We start from the raw sequence: 20,957 nt of genomic DNA, 5'->3' as shown, positions 1-20,957 counted from the left end.
ATTTTCTTTTGATTTGCATAATGAAGTGGATCGGTAAAAAATACAAAAATATAGATTTTGATTGAAATATAAGCATTTTACTTTAAACAGAATCTTTTTCTTTTATCATACGTGTTGCTTTAACAAATAGAAACAATGTACTGTAAAGCTGTACACTTATGGTCTACCGTAGACAAAATATCAAGGAAAATGTAGATTGCATAATGAAGTGGTTCGGGGTTTATAAATCTTAGCTTGATTGTCTAAACTTTTAAACCCAAATTTGTTATCTACACATTGTGATACACCCAGTTCATTTTCTTACCATTTAAGATCCACGAAGGAAAGTCAAAATAATAGAAAAATGTCTAACAATTAATAAGTAGTTTTGACCAAGAATCGAACCCATTTCTTTCCCCATAACATGCAGATGTGCAAAGTATTAAGCTACAACCACCGGTTTATAAATCAACAAAAAGACACCTACCTCATAATTAAAGACATCACCATTTCCAAAAACAGGAATATCTACAGTATTTTTACATTCCCCAATGTAATCCCAGTCTGCTAGCTTTGTGTAGCGTTGCTCCCTCGACCTAAACAGGACATACTTACTAGGAAGGATGGGGACAATTGGCTTTTTATTACACTAGTCCCCAAAGTTTTACAATAACGTTTCCTTATTCGTTGAATGAATAACTTTGGGGACTTTTATTAATTTTGATTGGTTGTTCTTAAGTTGAGTGTACAAACGTTTCATTCACTAATTGTTATCTACAGAAGGGATAATTTTGTTTCTCATATTTTTTCGGACATTATCTTATCCCTTTAGAGATAAGATAGATTGGTACGTTTCAAATTATCATTAGATATACAACGATAGTTAAAGTATGAAAATTAAAATGCATTACCTTCCATGAATTGTAAGTGCAGCAACCCCGAGGTCTTGCAGTTTGGGAAATAAATTATGTGCAATGTTCTTGTCCTAAAAAAACAACAAGGGACATTTTAAAATCGTTCTATCAATTTTGAACCTTGTAAAAATCATTATAATTCAAAAAATCAAAATACCAGTGAAGACATGATAAAGTATAATCAATATTATGTTTAAATCACTGTGGCAAATATAGTCCCTTTAGCTTTTTTTAATACATTAATAAAATGAAAGAATACATATTAGAAGAAAACATTTGTTCTGGTTGAATCAAATATACAACTTTTAAATAGAAATATATAATTGTCACTCACCTTATAAATACCCGTTCTCATTTTGATTGTAAGTGGTCTTGACATAATATTAGCCATAGTCCGAGATATTGTTTCTATTGGACGATTCCTTGAAAAAATTTAATTAATCAACATTTAATCAAACATTTATAGCAACATAAGGTATTTTGCAAGAATGGATCTTACGCCAGATTATGATGTACTCTAATAAGGTGAAACTTGTAGCTGGCTACAATTATAATCCCCCCATCTATCCCCTACACTCCTACTGGATGAACGAACTAACCAATAAGTGCGTCCATATTAGCACCCTAAATTGATGACAAAATTTCCCCTTTTATAAAATCCATGTTTATTCTATATTCATGATATATTATATTATCCAAGTATGTTTGTGAAATTTATACCTAATAGAAATTTGCTTCATCAAAAAAATAGCTTCATTACCTAGGTTTGATGATAAATAAAACACTTGTTGCGAAATATTGAAGTAAATCTTTACTCTTTATTTGTCGAATTTTTTTACACATTGACGTAAGGTCGGACCTGCACTACACTATAAAATAGCTACACAACTAAAAAGATAAAAATAACAGACCTAGCCATGAGTCCCGAGCCCATGCCCTTCTTAAAGACTAGATCAATAGGACATCCCATGTTGATGTCCACAAAATCACACTCCACATTCTCCTCTAAGAGTTGTGCCACACGACCCATCTGGTTCGGGCTACAACCACAAACCTAAATAAGTGGCGGCGTACACAGAGATTCAACAGGTTGTAAAACCTTGAGAAGGTGAGAAAAAAGGGTAAGGCAGTCCTTCCAAATAATAGGTTTTAGGGGGATGGGGGGGGGGGTGTCAACAACCCCCGTCAGTGACAAAAAATATTTGGCTGTTAGTGGTTTACGATGTTCATAACAAATCAATAAATGCCTACCTTAAAACAAATCGTTACAATTTGGGATTTTTCTTAGAAATTCAGAAAAAAAATGTAATTTCAATCATAAGCACCAGAGCAACAATGGCTTATGCGGACAAACAAACAGACCCTAGGTATGTATAGAGTAGCTACAATACAAAACATAAGAAACCTGAATTCCAAAGAAATCTTCAGTGTGATGTCTCTGTAGAAGTGCCCATTCTGGTTGATGACCTAAATTACAATTAGTGGTTTGAAACGTTTGGACATTCAACTTAATGCTAAAACTAATCAAAATTAAATTAAAGTCCCCAAAGTTGTTACCGGATACTAGAATTGGGCCGGATATCCGGCCATTTTCAATATCCGGCCGGATAACGGATATTAAAACTATCCGGATACATGATATAAGGCTGATTTCTGGCGCCGGATATCCTGTTATCCGACAGGATATCCTGTTATCCGACAGGATATCCGGTAAATTGCCGGATATCAAACGTTGGCCAGATATCCGGCCCAACCCTACCTGATACCCTCAAGTAAGTACCCAAGTAATATAACAAAACTTTACCTTGAAGCAATGGCAACCCCATGGCCATTTCACTGCAAGTAATGTCCGCCCCCAATTTCTTGCAAAGCCGTCTGAATGGCAGGTTACCCACTGTTGTCAGGGGAGCTAAATACAGCTTGTTACGGAAGTCCAGTTTCTTCCTTTCCTATATAGTAATGGATCTATTAATACTTGGATCTTGCATCGGATTATCGTGTACTCAAATGAAACTCGTAACTGGCTAAAATGATGATATACCTAACCCCTCCCCTCCTAATGGATGAACGAACTGGCTAATAAATGAAGTCCATGTTAGCCACCTAAATTGACGCCAATTTTTCTCTGTCATAATATTCACGTATATCCTATATTCATTTAGATGGTAAATATTTTGATAAGCGCAGCTACTCTAGAATTATAGTTAGTACGTGTCGTCTGTCACTACATAGGCATGGCATTGGCCGATATTACCATACAGTATACAAAGATAGTAAATTGACAATGACACGCTCTATATCTCAAAATTATTTAATTTTCTGTCATAAGTTTCATTTTTTTGTACATATGTTGCGGTAAAAAACAACAACATAAAACTGTGAAACAGAAAACAGTCTACGTAAAACCCTAGTTAGAGAGTTGATACGATACTAATATACAGAAAATTAAGTAACCTGTGGACGCATCTTAATCAAATCTTCTTCTGGTGCGTAGCCAATTGGCTTTTCCTCTACTTCAATTTTGGCTTTCTTGGTCTCGGGTTCTCCGTTTTCTTTAGATTCATCTTTTTGTGCATCAAGCTCTAGTCATTTTTTTTTTTGTATATTTATGATATGATAATTAACATTTAAAAAATAACTAATGCAGCAACATGTGAAATTTAAAAAGAACAGTGAATTGTTGTAAATTAAAAATAAAAACAAGGATGACAAGTGACAACATCCTTAAGTAGCGAAAGACCAAGAAAAGGGACAAACAGGCAAAATTAAGTGAGGAAGATGTCATAACAAAGAACAAAAGAATAAATAACAAGCAAAAAATAAAAGAAATCACATAACCTTTTAAAAGTTAAGTTTATGTCTGTTTAAACAAACAGGCGGACTAAACATAGATGAGCATTACCCCGTCCCGTTTTAGAAATATTTTGTTAAAATTTTTGCCCCCAGCCATAATATGGTTGATTTATGCAAAATAATGACCCATGCAAAATATTTTTTCTGTAATGCAAAAATTGCGATGGTACAAGCACTGCAAAGTTTTTAAAATTTGCAAAAAGACCTGTTTTTAAGGATCTTGTACCATCTCAATTTTGAAGATTTTTACAAAATTTAAATTCTATTGTGTCAATATAAACCTGAAATTTACCAAAAAAAATGGGGGCAATCTCAAATATAACATATGAAGGACAAAGGTGTAGCAAGTAATTTTCCAAAGTAAAAATTGCCAAATTTCATACATAGATAATAGGATTGGGCCGGATTAGACAGATACGGATATCCGGCTGATTTATAATGCTGGATATCAAGTATTCAGGTTTATATTGCCCCTCTAGAATTGAAAGAAGGTGTATCAACTTTTTTTTTATAGCTAGCCGGTTCTTTTAGTAAGTAGTAGATGTAAAATTTTTCATAGAATTCAGATATGCAATCGGTTTTTTTTGTAGACCTCTTATTTTTTAAGTAATTTAAGTTTTAAAAAAAAGATTAAGTCGATTTTAAGGTACTAAAACGCAACAAAAAAAGGAAGAAAATGTCCATTATGTACAAAAATAGTAAGATCTTTAATTTGACACCTTACTTTTTGAATTTTGTCAGGTAATTATTAAAAAAATTGATTTTTTTAAACCCACGAGAATAAAAACTTTGATCTTAATTTTATCATTTCTTAGGTAAAAAAATATGGGTTAATATATACCTTTAGAACCAGAAAAATATTACGAATCCATTGTAAGCAAAATTGAAAAAAATTAAAAAAAATAAAAAATAAACAAATGGCCAATTATATTTTTTGTTCAGGCAACACGTTCGTCTTCCCTTTTTTACCCCCTCTTTACCCCCTTCCCATTTTTATACTCAATTCAAGAATTAAGACGTTGCCTGTATAATATAATATGATATTTTCATATAATTCCTTTTATTGTAGTTTATATACTATATTGTAAACTTTTTATTTCAATTTTGCTTAGAGTGGATTTGTAATACTATTCTCATTCTAACAGTATATATAATGCCTATTTCTTATGCCTTGGGAATGAAAAAAATAAGTTCAAAGTTTTTATTCTCGTGGGTTTAAAAAAATCGATTTTTTCAATTATTACCTGACAGAATTGAAAAAGTAAGGTGTCAAATTAAAGATCTTACTATTTTTGTTCATAATGGCCATTTTCTTTCTTTTTTTAGTTGCATTTTAGTACCTTAAAATCGACTTAATTTTTTTTTTTTAAACTTAAATTACTTAAAAAATAAGAGGTCTACAAAAAAACCGATTGCATATATGAATTCTATGAAAAATTTTACATCTACTACTTACTAAAAGAACCGGCTAGCTATAAAAAAAATTGATACACCTTCTTTTGTAAAAATCGTTAAAATTGAGATGGAACAAAAGCTTTAAAAATTGTCTTTTTGCAGATTTTAAAAAGTTTGTACCATCTCCATTTTAAAGATTTTCACAAAATTTCAATTCTAGTGTATCAATATAAACCTGAATACTGGATATCCAGCATTATAAATCAGCCAGATATCCGTAACCGTCCAATCTGGCCCAACCCTATTATTTATGTATGAAATTTGGCAATTTTTACTTTGAAAAATTACTTGCTACACCTTCGTCCATCATATGTTATAATTGAGATTGCCCCCATTTTTTTTGGTAAATTTCAGGTTTATATCGACACACTAGAGTTGAAATTTTGTAAAAATCTTCAAAATTGAGATGGTACAAGAGCTTTAAAAACAGGTATTTTTTGCAAATTTGAAAAACTTTGCACTGCTTGTACCATTGCAATTTTTGCATTACAGAAAAAATATTTTGCATGGGTCATTATTTTGCATACATCAACCATATTATGGCTGGGGGCAAAAATATTAACAATTTTTTTCTAAAACGGGACAGGGTAATGAGCATATGTAAAAGAATTCACCAAGGATTTCAGCTATATATCTTCAAAATTAGCCGAGAAAATCATTATTTCCCTCAGAACGTTAAGGACTGACTGACTGACGACAGACAAAATGAATAATAATAATAGCTTCACTACTAAAAAGACGCGGTAATATAGGTACTCATTTGTAACAGGGAGTAAGGGAGGGACAATGGATCGAATATTCAATTTTTCTCAGACTTTGGGTACTGGCTTAAAGGGAATGTGCAAGAATTTAGCAGTTTCTGACTGAGTTTGGGGACTTGCGCATGAAATGCCGCTACTCGTTGTGTATGTTTAGAATATTGCAGACGGGGAGAAGGGATAAGGGAAGTGGGGGCAAGGGGCAAGGGAAATAAACAGAATAAAAAGGGGCAGTCATATTCTTGCTACCAGCTGGCCGGGTCCAATAATCTTGTAATATAAAAATCACACCATAAAACCTCAATATATTTCATCAAAAACAAGTTGTGATTTCACTTTACATGACGCTATGGAAATCTATTATTCAATTAACAATCCCTTTATAATTTCCTACAAATTTATTGGATTAAACTGGATTTCATGCCCTTTCTTTGATAACTCTTATATTGAATTAATTGCCCATTGTCCCCTCCCTTACTCCCTGCATTTGTAAAATAAGGAATTATACGCAATTTTCTAAAGAAATTCATGTTTTGATATTGTTCTAATAATCAGGTTAATACAGATAATTTTTTAACGAAATTTACGTTTTGATATTGTTAGTTGTTAGTCAAGTTGCAAAGTGTCCCTTAAACGTACAGACTAACGAAAAATCCCAATTATAAAAGATCTTCACTTATTAAATATACAATGAAGTTCCTGTATTTTTCTCAGGATTATTTTTTCTCCAAATATCAAAGCTTAGTTGGATAGCTTTGTCCGCTAGGTTAAAGTCATACGTTTTCTTCCTAAATTGAGAGATTTTCTGTAAAAGTAAATAATGCCTGTTTGTCTGTCTTTACGTCTCAAATATTTTGATAACCACTAAACAAATCCCATACCGACTCCTTTTAACAGGAATCCCTAGGGATAAGACAATGAAAATTGGTGCACACTCCCAATTAAGATAATCTAAATTACCCCATCTGCATTGGTTCAGAAGATTGGAAACTGTCAGTTTGACAGCCAAATCAAGATTTAATTAAAGTTCCCAATGTTTTTAAGTTAAACATAAGAGACCATGTTTACACTACTTTGGGCAACAATAATATTTACAGTCCAATTATATTTACATTCTACCAGCCCGAATTTAAACTCTGTTGGTCCCTGAAATTTACCTGAGTTTAATTTGTACATCTTTAGAAAGCATATTTATTTCTTGTGGTTCTCCTGGTTTATTTTTAAAATTACTTTTTTTGAGGGAGGGGGGTCTTTGGGACTTATCCATTTTTCCCATTCAATAAAGGAATATTCCATTATCAGATTTAAATGCAGAGGAATCTGCCAATTCATAGACAATGCTATACGAATCCTATTTTATAAAAAATAGCTTAGATTACTAATCCTCAGTCTTAAAAAAAGTAATCGATTCCTGTAAAGATATCTTTATTCTTGATATTTCTGAACTCATGGTCAATATGTTGGCTGGCAAATCTACAAGTAACACCTCTTGGGCAGTAGCCTAGGGTTTGGTACACAAAACATTCAGCACCTTAAACAGTACGATATTATATTTTCTTCAGGCTTAGATTTAACGGTATTTACAACTCCACAATATCCTTAACAGTCCCCGCTACAAAACTACCATCACATTTGAAGACAAAACGGATTAAATGGGACACCTGTCATACTAAAATCGGCAAGGGTGATGATAAAACAAAGATCTCTAATAAGAAAGCATGACAAATCACAATGTACTGGAAATGAAGTCTCTAAATACTAGAGAAATCTTAGGTCTAAATTCTAAGAAACTATTGCTAGTTAAATGAACAAACTAGGTAATAATTTAATAAAAAACTTACTGAACACACGGACATTTATAAAACTTTTTGAAATGGTAAAAATAAGACCTTAAAAAAATTATTCTTCAACCATTTCTTTTTCCCATATAATAGAAAAAAATATATCTTTAAATCTTACCTATATCTTCTTCCTTAGTCTCCATATATGTTTTCAAGTCATGAACATATTTACAGTTTGTGTATTTGCAATCAGGTTCGGTGCCAGGCTCTGCGTTCAAATAGGCTCCACAAATTTTAGGCTAAAACAAAAACATTTACCTATATAAACAACATTTTAAAATAAATCACCCAATAGTAACTCTTCCGTGATATTAATACATATTTTTTATGTAAAAAATCTCTATTTTACCTTATGTTCCATTTTATAAACTGGGCGATTTTTGTTTTGTCCGCGTTTTTTCTTTCCTTTATTTTCTTCTTTGATTTCATTTTCGCCATTCTTATTTTCAGCGTCAGCATTGTTACCATTCGTTTTGTTTTCGTGGTTATCTTGTTCTTTAGGCGGATCCTTTAAAAATGTATTATCAAGAACGATTTAATAATAAAAAATGAGACTCAAAGATTAAAGTTTAATGGAGGCTTACTAACACTATGACTCATGAGGTAGGATAAACAAGATTAGCTTTAATAAAAACTCATTAAAATAAAAAAAAATACTGCCCTTTCGTTTACAGCCAAACATACTAACCTCATAGAAAGACGGATGTTACACCAGATTTCCATGTACTCTATAAAGTTATACTAGCAGCTGGCTTAAATAACGAAAAACCCCCTTCCCTATATCCAAATTGACAGGTAGACATAAAATTATTGCATTGAACGTATCAAAATTAGTTTTTACCAAAAAATTGATAACGCGGGAAAAAATGGCAAAATCGCGCATAATCGTGAATAAACGCACATACATCCTATTACTTTGGCTTTTATCATCACCTTTATCATATATTCATCTAAAACATAGCATTCAGCCCCCCAATTACCGCCATTCTTATTATCAGCAGCAGGCTTTGTGGTTTCCTCAATTTTAACATTATTCATTGGAGTAACATTTTCTATGTCTGTCATTTTTAAAGAGGAATCTCTCTGAAATCCTATTAACTGGGTAATATTAGGTGTAACTGTAAAATGCAACATGTACTGTTTTATTTCTTTTGTTGGTAAAAACAGACAAATGGAGAAGTATTTCAAAAACAATAAAATAGATAACAGTATTTAGGTAAAAGTACTGAAGTAACCACTGGACGAAACTGAACGTGCCTCTCCATCATTTTTTTGAACGAGGGAGGATATTGGTAGCCAAATAGCAAGATAAGTAATGTTATTATAACCTACTTGTCAAATTTTAAAGTTTCTTTTCAAAAAGCTTTACCTACTTTTCTAGGTATAAGTATAACAACATGTAAATTCTAATATTGACAATGTTTAATAACTATATAATATAATTAGATTTATTTTTAGGGATAGGTTAATGGAAGATAACTTAATCTATACTAAAATTTAGAAAGAAAAAAATTCTTGGCAAAATGCAGGAGACTTTGAAATCATTGAAATAAATGAATTTATTTCATCCATTAACCTATCCCTACTGACCAACATCTTAAAGAATAAGATAAAAATCAATTAAGATTCCTAGACGCCTCTTATTCATTACATAAAAAAATGCTAAATTTCTAAAATAACACAAAGCATATTTTCAGCGGGGTTGAACTTTAATAAAAAAAATGAGCATGATACATGCTTCGAAAAGTTTATTTCTTTTATCAAAAGTTAAAAATATAAAATCGTATCTAAACTACCTATTTCATTTTCAAATTTTGAAAAAACAATTCTATTTAAAAGATTGTTTATTCTTCTAATTTTCTGTGTTATTTTAAATCAATTTTGCCCACTGTTGAGTAAAAAAGGTGGTTAGTAGGAATTTTTCTTGGATGGTAACACATTACAGTAAACTCAAGCAATTTTCCATATCTAATATGACTTAATGCCTACAATTCTTTTACATGATACCATTGACACAAAATACCTTTCTAAACCACCTTGAAATAGGAATCTCAACGAGTAGGACCCTTATGTCAGACTTCTCTATTGCTCAAAAGATCTCTTAAACTCCCTTCTCCTCCTTTTAATTGTTCATTGATACCTTATTGTGTTTTCAGGGGTGTATATTCTGCACAAGTTTCATTTTTTCACCCGGCTGCAAAAAAATATTTCTGTCGCCCTAAAGTTCTTCCCCACGGAGGAGTAAAATAATTGAATAAATCAATAAAGTAGCTATGAACCTCTCCCCCTCTACCCTAAATGCATTCAGATAACTCTTCATTTTGGTAAGGGATCAAATGCAGAATATACATTATACATACACCCCTGATGGTTTTTGATAAACATGGGAAAAAGGATAATCAATGAATGCCTTGTTGACCGGGTTGTTGCTGCATCATGCCCCCAGGACCTCTCATTCTATTCTGCATCATCATACCTCCCTGCATACCTCCACCCATACCCTGCATACCTGATAATATGAGGGATAGTAGCACAAAATAAACCATGTAAATTGCTGTTATATACTAAAATTGTGTTTTCAAATAGAGAAAAAAACATAAAAACATTTATTGAAACTCAAGGAATCTTTTGGTTTGAGACTATGTATACCCCCCCCCCCCTCTCTCTGACATAAAGTATAAATCGGAGCATAAGATTTATTTACTCTAAATATTTTTCGTATGACAGCTGCCCTACTATCCTAATAAATAGAATATAAAAGTTGTGCATAAGGAATTTGAAAGTTATACATCCCTGTAATAATAAAGAAGCCCTCAACACTAAACCACCGAACTTTTATGCAAATCAATGACTAGCTGTAGAATAAAGAAACATAGTAAAGGAATAATAAGGAGGAACATATTTTTATAGCCTAAAACCTAAAACAAAACCGAATACAGTAAAAAAGAACTAAGATTATATAGATATTATCTTATGTATAGAGAAACTATGTAGATATTGTTCAATAAAGATAGCACATACTGAAATTATTAAGTTAGCTGCGCTATTAGTGATAAAATTACCTTGCATGGTTTGCATTCCCTGCATGCCTTGCATACCTCCCTGCATCCCTGGGTTCATGCCCCCCTGCATTCCACCTGGACCCTGCATCCTGGCACCCTGCATTCCTCCTGGTCCCTGCATCCTACCACCCTGCATTCCACCTTGCATTCCAGGCTGCATTCCACCAACCATCTGAAAATTACAGTTTACTCGCAAATGTCAGACAACATCTAGCAAATTTTTTTTTTTTTAATAGGGTTATATGTAATATGTATGGATGTAGAATATACCTGGATATTATAACGGAAAAAAATGTCAATTTAATTTGTAACTCGTTTATTTGGCACTTTATTCATCAAGTAGGATAGGAGGGGATGGGGTGAAGTGAGTAGATGGGAGTTTCATTATTTTAGCCCGCTGCGAGTTTCACTTTTGTAGAAAAAATGAAAATCTGGTTTCAGCTTAAAGTAATAATTTAGTATCCATTGTTATCAGTTAAACTGTATCCGTTTCCCTAATAACTTTTGTCATGAAAGTCATTGCGTCTCTTATTCTTTGAATTTGTCTTTCTGTCAATAAATCGGAATTTATAATATTATAGTAATTATATTTATTTATCTATTTATTGTGGTACCTGCATCCTAGGGCCACCAGGTTGTTGTTGTAGTATCTGCCTGAGAGCAGGATTATGCTGCATCATCCTGTTCTGTTGTTGGGCCACCACAGGCTGTTGTTGCTGTTGCATTCTCATAAACTGTTGTTGACCACCTCCACCCTGCAAACCACATTCGTAACTACAAGTTCCGGAAGGACATTTTTTTAAAATCAAGGATTCGAACCAGTGAAAAATTTTTACTTAAAACACGAGGAATTTCTTTAACCTCCCATAATTTTACTATTAATGTCAAGCATCTGATATAGCAGCAGTAGGTATATTTTTAATCTTTTTCAGTTTAAACGCAATTTTGGGCATTGATATAAAACACATCACCTCCTAAATAAGAAATGTAAGCAATTCCTACTAATACTCAAAGCTCATCCTATAAAATGTTTTCATTGACTGTAAGAATTTTGTTGAATTATATTTCTTACGAAGTAGTGATGTAAAAAAAGCAGATAGTGTTGAAATTTTAACAGGTTTAGATTGCTCGATTGTTAAAAATAAAATGAAATATAAACGTGTCTTCATGTTGTATCTACAGATAAAGTAAATTACAGAAAGGGACAATAGCAGTTATCTATTCACGACCCTTTCTACCCCAAAAGACATACGAATCAGATTGAAAACTTTACCGACCATTTTCCAATCCCCACTATAGTTTAAAATGTGGCATTCCTGCATTCTAACCATATTTCCGCCGGTCATCATCACCATCTGCCCCTGTTGACCGCCCTGGCTGGTGATCACCTGTTGGCCACCCCCAGCACCACCCATCATCATGCCTCCACTAGCTGTTGACATTGGCTGCTGCTGGCTGACCTGCTGCATCATGCCCTGCTGTTGTTGAATTATGGTTGGATTTTGATGCATGGACACCATACCACCCTGCTGGTTCATCATGCCCTGCGGATTTACTGTCTGCGGTTGTGGTTGTTGCTGCTGTTGTATTCCCTGCTGTTGCTGGCGCATATTTCCTGATCGTTGCTGCTGAATAATTGTCATAATTCTTTCCACAAAACTGTTCTGATCGTTGGGAATAAAACCCAGGTAGCTTTTCTTTTCCGCGCCGTACAGTAGGATCAACACTTTAATGTCTCCATTGTTGGATATATGTACACAACCAGCAAAACCTGACGACATTTCTTTGGACAGGGCCTCGAGACTGTCACTCTCTTGAGGATGAAACAAGACTGATTTGGAATCTTTAAAGTATTGTCCACCTATGGTTTGAACAACAGATTTTGGAATAAGTTGCAGCATTAGCTTGGTTGGCCAATTATCCGGCATTACTTCGGGTTTACCATTCTCTTTCACGTTGGAGGATACTGCACATATTTTTTTTATATTTATGAGAGGTAAAGTAAAAATATTATATAAATAGCATATTTAAATACCACCATATGGCAATTTTGGGGAGATGAAAGGAATGTAGATTAATCATTACCCCACCCCACCCCCCCCCCCCCCCCCGTCTGCTAAAATGAATCATAAATAATTTCCTGTGCAAGAAACACTGTAAGATATCTTCTGATCAGTAGGATTTGGACCTTTTTTCTGCCATTCCAGGTCACCTAGTAAACAAGATCAAAATTGTCCATAAGAAGCGCAACTTTAAAGCAAACAAAAAGTAAGAGCAAAGTATAAGCTAGTATGTCAATTATGAATTGGTATTTTTATTTTAAAAGGTACTTCATAGACAAAAAAAAAAAAACTACCTACCCCTGTTATCGGGTAGCTAGACTTTTGAAAATATCGTCATCGCAATTTGTTGCAAATGGAACAAATTCTGTTTCAAAATAACGAGATTTTTACAAAATTTACCTTTCCATATCATCTGTTTTTCTCTCTGTTGTTGTGGGCCAACTCTCGTCCCACCTGCCCCAACAGCCTGTTGTTGACCTCCTTGTGCCCCCATCATGCCGCCAGCAGCCCCCTGGACGCCGACAGGTTGCTGTTGACCAGCCATAACCCCACCAGGCTGTTGTTGGACCATCCCCCCACTCTGCATCATTCCACCCCCGCCTTGGGTGCCTAAAATTAAATTTTAAGACTTAAAGATTTGAGTTGAATGTTCAAACGTTTTAACCGATAATTTTAATCTACAGAAGGAATAATTTTGTGTGTTATCATGTGTACATGAATTTATCGGCCATTGTCTCATCCCTTTAGATCCCTGGTATTTAACACAGTAAACTATACCTGTCATATTGATATTACTCTGCATACCTCCCATAGTACTCATAACCACCCCCATGCCCTGCCCTGGCATCATACCCCCTGTGTTCCCCTGCATCATCCCCCCGGGCACTGGCATTCTATAATGAAATGATGTCAAGTTTTACTAAATTTTTACACAAGTTTCTAGAACATTTAGAGACATCTTAGAAAGCTCCAAAGAGCTTCCAAATAATAGGCATTGAATAGGCAATTGAAATGAATATCTTAAAGAATTCTTGACCGCCAAAAACTGACATCTTACGGTATTTGTTAAAATAAGAGAAAGCATAGTTGCCGTTCTTTTAAATTTTTAGGAAAAATGAACTCAGCCTAAAAACAAAGAGTTACATAATTGGCAGATGTTGTTAATGGTACAATGATTGTGGAAATTTGAAAATACAGCCATGTTCTTTCTCCGACATGTTTTATATTTACATCGATCACCAAAAGAATACAGCTTTAATTAAATTATTATCTTTTATTAGGGTGTCTTCAAAAGAATTTACATTCATTTTTTACTTCAGATTTACAAACAATTAGACCTTACTATTTTAAAAACATTGCCAACTTAAAGAATTGACATCATTCCTTTGATTAGGCATTTGTCCTCTGATTTGTTGTTGTCCATAGGGCCAGGCGGCCCCTGGATTCTGTTGTACTTGGTTTGTTATAGGTTTTCTAAATAGATAAATATTTATTGGGCAAGATAGATGATAGTTTAGTTATAAACAATAAACATCTTTGATTACTTTTGTTATTTAAATACCCTTTTTTCTTTCCAGTTTTTACAAAAGTCAAAACTAAAAGACAAATGTCCTGTTTTCTGCATAATATCTAGGTACCTAGACACTTACAAATTTAGCTTTTAAAAGCAAAAAATATTTATAGCCTTCCCTAGACCTATGAGAAGCTTCTCTGTAAAGGAGAAAATAAATCCTGATACTTCTGGTGCATTATTTGCCAAATGTACCACTTTTCTGCACTACCTCTCCGATTTTGCTAATACTCTATATTTTGGTCCGTTGGGTCATTCAAGGATGCTGGATGGCCAAAAAAAAGTTTCAGAGTCCCTGGATGTCTAGATATCTAGCTATCTATGAAGGTAGGTAACAAAAATGTAAAAAACACCCATTTTTTCACAATTTTAAAAATCAATTTTTTCATCAATCTTACATCCAATCTATACATTTTATACACCAAAATGAGCGTTTATTCATGTAAAAAGCGAACATAATGCTATTTTGGCCAAAACTCTAATTTTACAGGGTGTCCAACAAAAAGTGTATTTTGGATATCTAGCGTAATACCCAAAATACCTGTCCGAAAAAAATCATTTTTTTTGGCTTAAATCCTGTGTTTTATCTGTGTGCATATGTGGTATATAACGGTTCGGACCACCCGGGACTATAAGGTTGTCAAATTTCACTTTGGGACACCCTGTAAATGTGATTTTTGCGTTTGTAGAGCTAAAACTTGGTCCAAAATGGCTATTTTTTTCAAATTACTCTAATATGTGTCTTAGTATGTTTGGCCATAGTGTTTTCTGACCAGATCAATATTTTCATATTTTTTGGACACCCTGTATTTTCAAAAAAAGAGAAAAAAATTTTTTGTTTTTTTTTAAATTTTTTTTCTATTTTTAAGTTACTTAAAACTGTCATATAGATACAGATTTTGACTAATAACAATAATATTTGCCTATTTTACAATTTTTTACACTTTTGGGACACCCTGTGCATGTTTTTGAAAAATGATGGTTTTTGCCCATTTTTTGGGGGAAGGAGTCGTTTTAGGGCCATAGACTATTTCTTCATTATTGTAGAACTTTTTAAGACACATCATTTGTTATTTATGCAAAAACCGCAAAAACCGAACCGTTTTGCCGTTATTCACCGCCAAAGGCAAAATTTTTTTACGTTTTTGCCGTTCCGGAGGTTGTAATGGGCATTTGTGGTAAGAAAACGTTGATTTATCAAGATCCCTCTTAAATACTTTTATTTAGGTAATTTAATTTACTAAATTTCATATTAAGTAAAAATTTTTGTGCAGCTAACCGTTTTTCGTCGAGATGGATTTCAATTGTTAAAACAAGAAAATTAAGTGAATATAACATAAATAATTGCTATAACATAAGTGATAAAAGAAACATAAATCATGTGCATTTGAAATTCCTTTTAACAAAAATCGGTTGGATATAAAAAAAAATTTACTTCACATGAAATTTAGTAAATTAAAATGCCTAAATAAAGGTATTTCACAGTTATCTTGATAAATCAACGTCTTCTTACAACAAATGCCCATTAGAACTTCGGGAACTGCAAGAAACGTAAAAAATTCTGCCTTTGGCGGTGAATAACGGCAAAACGGTTCGGTTTTTGCGGTTTTTGCATAAATAACAAATGATGTGTCTTAAAAAGTTCTACAAAAATGAAGAAATAGTCTATGGCCCTAAAACGACTCCTTCCCCCAAAAAATGGGCAAAAACCATCATTTTTCAAAAACATGCACAGGGTGTCCCAAAAGTGTAAAAAATTGTAAAATAGGCAAATATTATTGTTATTAGTCAAAATCTGTATCTATATGACAGTTTTAAGTAACTTAAAAATAGAAAAATAATTTTAAAAAAAACAAAAATTTTTTTTCTCTTTTTTTGAAAATACAGGGTGTCCAAAAAATATGAAAATATTGATCTGGTCAGAAAACACTATGGCCAAACATACTAAGACACATATTAGAGTAATTTGAAAAAAATAGCCAATTTGGTCCAAGTTTTAGCTCTACAGACGCAAAAATCACATTTACAGGGTGTCCCAAAGTGAAATTTGACAACCTTATAGTCCCGGGTGGTCCGAACCGTTATATACCACATATGCACACAGATAAAACACAGGATTTAAGCCAAAAAAATGATTTTTTTCGGACAGGTATTTTGGGTATTACGCTAGATATCCAAAATACACTTTTTGTTGGACACCCTGTAAAATTAGAGTTTTGGCCAAAATAGCATTATGTGCGCTTTTTACATGAATAAACGCTCATTTTGGTGTATAAAATGTATAGATTGGATGTAAGATTGATGAAAAAATTAATTTTTAAAATTGTGAAAAAATGGGTGTTTTTTACATTTTTGTTACCTACCTTCATAGATAGCTAGATATCTAGACATCAAGGGACTCTGAAACTTTTTTTTGGCCATCCAGCATCCTTGAATGACCTAACGGACCAAAATATAGAGTATTAACAAAATCGGAGAGGTAGTGCAGAAAAGTGGTACATTTGGCAAATAATGCACCTTCTATATAAGATAAAGCTGTATTTGTTATATGTACTTACGTGTTAAGCAAAGTTTTCAGTGTGGAGTTATCTTGTGGCAGAGAGGAAATAGCTGGGTTCAACTTTGTAGCACCAGGATTCTGATTCATGCCTCCAGCTGGGTTCTGTACAACAATATATTTTAACCAGGGAGGGAGGGGACATTGGACAGTAAATTACACTTTATTACTAAGTTAGTCCTATCTCATGCGTTGGCTAAAAAACTTCGGATAATTTTTTTGAATTGAATTGAAATGTCCAAACGTTTGAACTAATAATTTGATTCAAATACATTCCTGAATTGTATTATACTGCTGTTGCATTCCCATTTGTTGCTGTTGATTTGGATTAAATCCATATGCTTGGTTTCCTCCTCCCTATAAAAAATAACAAAAGTTAGAAGAAAAAAAATAGGTATACAGACAGTCAGGGATGTACATTGTAAATTCTGCACAAGATTCATTTTTTTCTCAGCATTAAAAATATTTCATACCCTCAGCCTCCCCCTGTTTTTTTCCCAAGGAATGAAAACAATTGGAAAATGGTTTAAGTACCTACTATTTATTTTATTCATGTTTTCCTCTTCCCACATAATTTTCTAGTTTTTCCCCAAGGAGGAAATTGTCAGTACTTTTATTTTTCCCCCTTTCACACTTTATTAAAGAACATGAAAATCTGGTGAAACATCCAAGTAATAATATATCCATTATTATCTGGGAGTGGAGTGTACCTGTTTAACCCCAGGAGCCGGGGACTGAGAGGTTCTAGGAGTAACGGGTCTTTCTTCCAGCACCAGGTTTTTCAATAATATCATATGGCGAGAATCTAAATAATCCATGTTGTAATAAAGCTACTCTATTCTGAGGAACTGTTCGTGTTCGTGAAACTTAGTGACAAATACAAAGTGGTCTAAGAAAGAGTAACATGTCTTATTTTAAAAAAGATCATATTAAAAGAATCCAAATAATTTCAGTCGTAATACAGCTACTCTATGATTAGGGCCTATCTGTATAATGTAAGTCTGTTAAACTTTTATCAGGGACTACTGAGAGGTTTAGGAATTAACCAGCCGTTCTTTCAGAACCAAGGTTGTCTATAGGTAAGATTATGAGGTTAAGATTCTGAGTAGTTTCATAATAATTAGTAGAGCCTGCAGTCACTTTATTATGAGTGCCTGGTCGTAACATTAGGGGGTAGGAAACTCGAAAATTCTATGAAAAACTAAAACCTAACCATCACGGACATAAGGACTCATTCTAAATGTAGAAAATCTTTTCTAAGAAAACAATAGGTAGGTAGGTACAATGTCTTACCTTTAGCATAATTTTTTTCTTTGGCTTTGATTATATCTCCCCCAGCTGTTTCGTACAGTTTAAATAGATATGGAATCTTTCGCGGACAAAACACTGATAGGGATATATGTCGTTCCTAAGCAATCAAAGGATGTCTTAATTTCTTTCATTGCTAGAAGGGATAGGACAATGGCCTAGGCCTCTTCCCATTATTTCAATGTGTAGATACTAGAATTCTGCAGTAAATATTTAGACTATATTAGGGAAAAGTGTCTAGATTTAAAAATAAATTAGCATGGTCCCTCAACTATTGATTATTGTATTCTTTTTTTTTCTCATTAATTAAATAAGTAAAAATCATCGGTAAGTGAACATTTCTATTTCCTAAAACATCCTTTCCTTAATATCTTGGCAGAGACTATCGATAGATTTTCCTGCAAACTGGGTACATTCCATCACTGAGACATTTATTTTTACTTTCACAATTTCTATTGGGGATTTAAATATATTTTTAAAAATGCGGTTTTTAAAAAGCGAAATTTTCTATCATAATGGTCGGTCCCCTCTGGGACAGTTAGCTATATTAGTTAATTTAATCAGGTTAAAATTGTCCTATCAATTTCAAACTTTGCATGATGATTCCTATAACAATGAGGTACAATTAGGAAGCGTAGCAACTGTATAATTGAGATTAGCTTTTATGGATGTTGTCATTCTAATTTTTAAAAAGAGCTTCACATGTATCTTTACAGAATGTAAATGGCTGTCAACCCGTCAAATTGTCATATCCCTGCAGGGATTTTCTAATCTTTTTTCAAACCTAACCCAAAATATAAACCAAACTAAGTTTTCATTTCTTTAAAAGTTCGTTTGTAATGTATATGCGATTAAAAAGTTACAGTTAAGTAAATATTAAAATAAATAATATCTTAATCTTAAATATACTTGGTTTAGGCTTACATGCATTGCATAGGTACCTAAAAAACTAAAAGGCATAAAATTTATAAAAAAAAATATCCCTGGTACGTCATACATGGGAGAATTTCCCATATATAGAATATGTCGAGAGCTTTTGAAATTTATTTCTCTCATTGTTGATAACTTCTCAAACACCTAAACATAATAAAATAAAATAAGAATATAAGCAGAGCAGCAAACCAAAAGACATCAAAGAATCATTTGTAAAGAATTTTATTTTCATGCATTCTACTACATTTGACAATTTTATTTGAATATTTGGACCATGGAAAAAAACGAAATAGCGGTTTTCCTCGTATTTTCACAGTAGCTTTTCTCCCATTTCTAGCCCCTGTGGGCTAATGATTAACATTTACCTAATTTATCAAAAGCTATTGTGAAAATACGACGAAACCCGCTCATGCGTTTTCTTTCCATTATCCAAATATTTTGATATTTTTTATACTTTTAATACTAACCTTAATGGCTGTAGCTAGCCCCTCCTGACCGAGACTATAAGCTTCCCCACCACCTCCATTGAAGTCCAGACTTTCGAAAACGTCGACCAGTTTTTTAGTGGATGTGTAGGGGCCGTAAACTCGACAGCTTGGCTCTGTAAGGTATCAGGGATAGAGGGATAAGAATTATTTTAAAGAGATAAGTTATTGGAGTGCATTTATAACCACTTTAAAAGTAGATACATATAATTCATATGTTCCATTAAATCCTAAGGTTATTTAAAAGAGAAAAGTACCTACCTAATCTACCTAAATATAAATGATAATAAACTGTCTTTTAATTTCATTTCTAAAACTATTAGGTATAAAATTTTAAAAACATCAATATGCCATTTTTTTTTTTTTTAAGTATGTTTTTCAGATGATCTCATTATAAAACTACATGGTAAAAATTCAGCGTTTTTTTATTCTCCTATCCCTGGAAAGCACTGGGCATTTTTGAATGGAATAAGAGTATATGTGGAACTCTGATCAATACGACAAAAATTTACATCAGACACCTGTTCAATGTTAAAGTATATGAATTTATTTCTTTTTAGTCTTTATTGAAATGTTATCTACCAGTAGCACAGCAAAAATTTTAACCAAGGTATGTCCGTTCGTAAGATACATTAAGAAATTACAGGGTCATATCTTTTTTTCTGTAGACCAGTTAAAAATCTAAACCAATATGATAGGCCTTTATATATTTAGGTTGACGTGGAAAATTTTGGATCATAGAAAGAAAAAAGTAGCTGGTTGCGTCGTATTTTTACAGTAACTTTTCTCCTATTTCTAGCCCCTGCGTGGTCAATTTCCTAACCATGCGGGGCAATCATTAACATTTACCCAACCTTATATAACCTATCAAAAGCCACCGTGAAAATACGAGGAAACCCGCTACTTCGTTTTCTTTTAATGATCCAAAATTTCTATAAAACAATAATAGATATGTATTTATTCAAAGTTTAGAACCACTTTGTGTACTTACAGTCGGAAAAAATGAGTTATGGGAAAATAAATTCATGTATTCCTGTGTTCCACTATAATACTCCAATGCCGGAATTAAATATTCAGTTTTTATATTCTTAATATTATATCCTCCAACTGCCGTAGCTTCAACACAGACAATAACATCCACGTTTTCTCGGACCATTTTAATTTTTTATTTTCAAATAT

At 33.0% G+C, this 20,957-nt stretch overlaps 2 protein-coding genes across 5 annotated transcripts in view; both read right to left on the bottom strand.

Annotated features, from left to right (window-relative positions):
• Dus3 (Dihydrouridine synthase 3) overlaps window positions 1-20,957 on the bottom strand; it is a 118,055-nt gene that overhangs the window by 4,272 nt on the left and 92,826 nt on the right. Inside the window, exons 2-14 of the mRNA XM_080175868.1 lie at window positions 8,734-8,893; window positions 8,150-8,308; window positions 7,919-8,039; window positions 7,374-7,490; window positions 7,117-7,171; window positions 6,644-6,747; window positions 3,348-3,475; window positions 2,698-2,842; window positions 2,299-2,360; window positions 1,805-1,947; window positions 1,228-1,315; window positions 891-964; window positions 467-575 (exon numbers count right to left, since the gene is read on the bottom strand). Coding sequence (XP_080031994.1) covers window positions 467-575; window positions 891-964; window positions 1,228-1,315; window positions 1,805-1,947; window positions 2,299-2,360; window positions 2,698-2,842; window positions 3,348-3,475; window positions 6,644-6,747; window positions 7,117-7,171; window positions 7,374-7,490; window positions 7,919-8,039; window positions 8,150-8,308; window positions 8,734-8,865 — 1,437 coding nt within the window. The 5' untranslated portion in view covers window positions 8,866-8,893. The remainder of the gene's footprint in view (window positions 1-466; window positions 576-890; window positions 965-1,227; window positions 1,316-1,804; window positions 1,948-2,298; window positions 2,361-2,697; window positions 2,843-3,347; window positions 3,476-6,643; window positions 6,748-7,116; window positions 7,172-7,373; window positions 7,491-7,918; window positions 8,040-8,149; window positions 8,309-8,733; window positions 8,894-20,957) is intronic.
• Window positions 8,892-20,951, bottom strand: LOC145331087 (mediator of RNA polymerase II transcription subunit 25-like). 4 transcript variants are annotated; one of them, XR_013883682.1, is made up of 19 exons: window positions 20,816-20,951; window positions 20,221-20,303; window positions 19,761-19,897; window positions 19,347-19,437; window positions 18,726-18,785; window positions 18,346-18,462; window positions 17,763-17,857; window positions 17,332-17,409; window positions 17,054-17,160; window positions 14,311-14,398; window positions 13,703-13,820; window positions 13,325-13,534; window positions 13,006-13,074; window positions 12,184-12,831; window positions 11,477-11,622; window positions 10,863-11,034; window positions 10,211-10,309; window positions 9,377-9,919; window positions 8,892-9,229 (listed from the first exon to the last, which is right to left on the bottom strand). XR_013883682.1 is itself a non-coding variant. In XM_080175713.1 (18 exons), the coding sequence occupies exons 1-18, from the start codon at window positions 20,932-20,934 to the stop codon at window positions 9,873-9,875; spliced, it is 2,484 nt and encodes an 827-aa protein (XP_080031839.1). In that variant the 5' UTR covers window positions 20,935-20,951; the 3' UTR covers window positions 8,892-9,872. The 4 variants fall into 4 exon arrangements, 2 of the variants coding, with proteins under 2 accessions (XP_080031839.1, XP_080031840.1); XR_013883683.1 differs by having other exon boundaries at window positions 9,391-9,919; XM_080175713.1 differs by having other exon boundaries at window positions 8,892-9,919.

Source organism: Acartia tonsa, chromosome 11 (assembly GCF_053477335.1).
Source record: "Acartia tonsa isolate MP-2025a chromosome 11, ASM5347733v1, whole genome shotgun sequence".
Taxonomy (NCBI): Eukaryota; Metazoa; Arthropoda; class Copepoda; order Calanoida; family Acartiidae; genus Acartia; species Acartia tonsa.
Note: the sequence above shows the minus strand (reverse complement) of the source record. Positions and strands in the feature narration are given on the sequence as shown.

Coding starts and splice junctions, on each gene's coding strand:
- LOC145331087 (XM_080175713.1), bottom strand. CDS start 20,934: ATGGTCCGAGAAAACGTGGATGTTATTGTCTGTGTTGAAGCTACGGCA. Junction 17,858..18,345: donor AGAAAAAAATTATGCTAAAG/GTAAGACATTGT, acceptor TGGATTATTTAG/ATTCTCGCCATATGATATTA. Junction 11,035..11,476: donor CTGGTGGCCCTAGGATGCAG/GTACCACAATAA, acceptor TGTAATTTTCAG/ATGGTTGGTGGAATGCAGCC.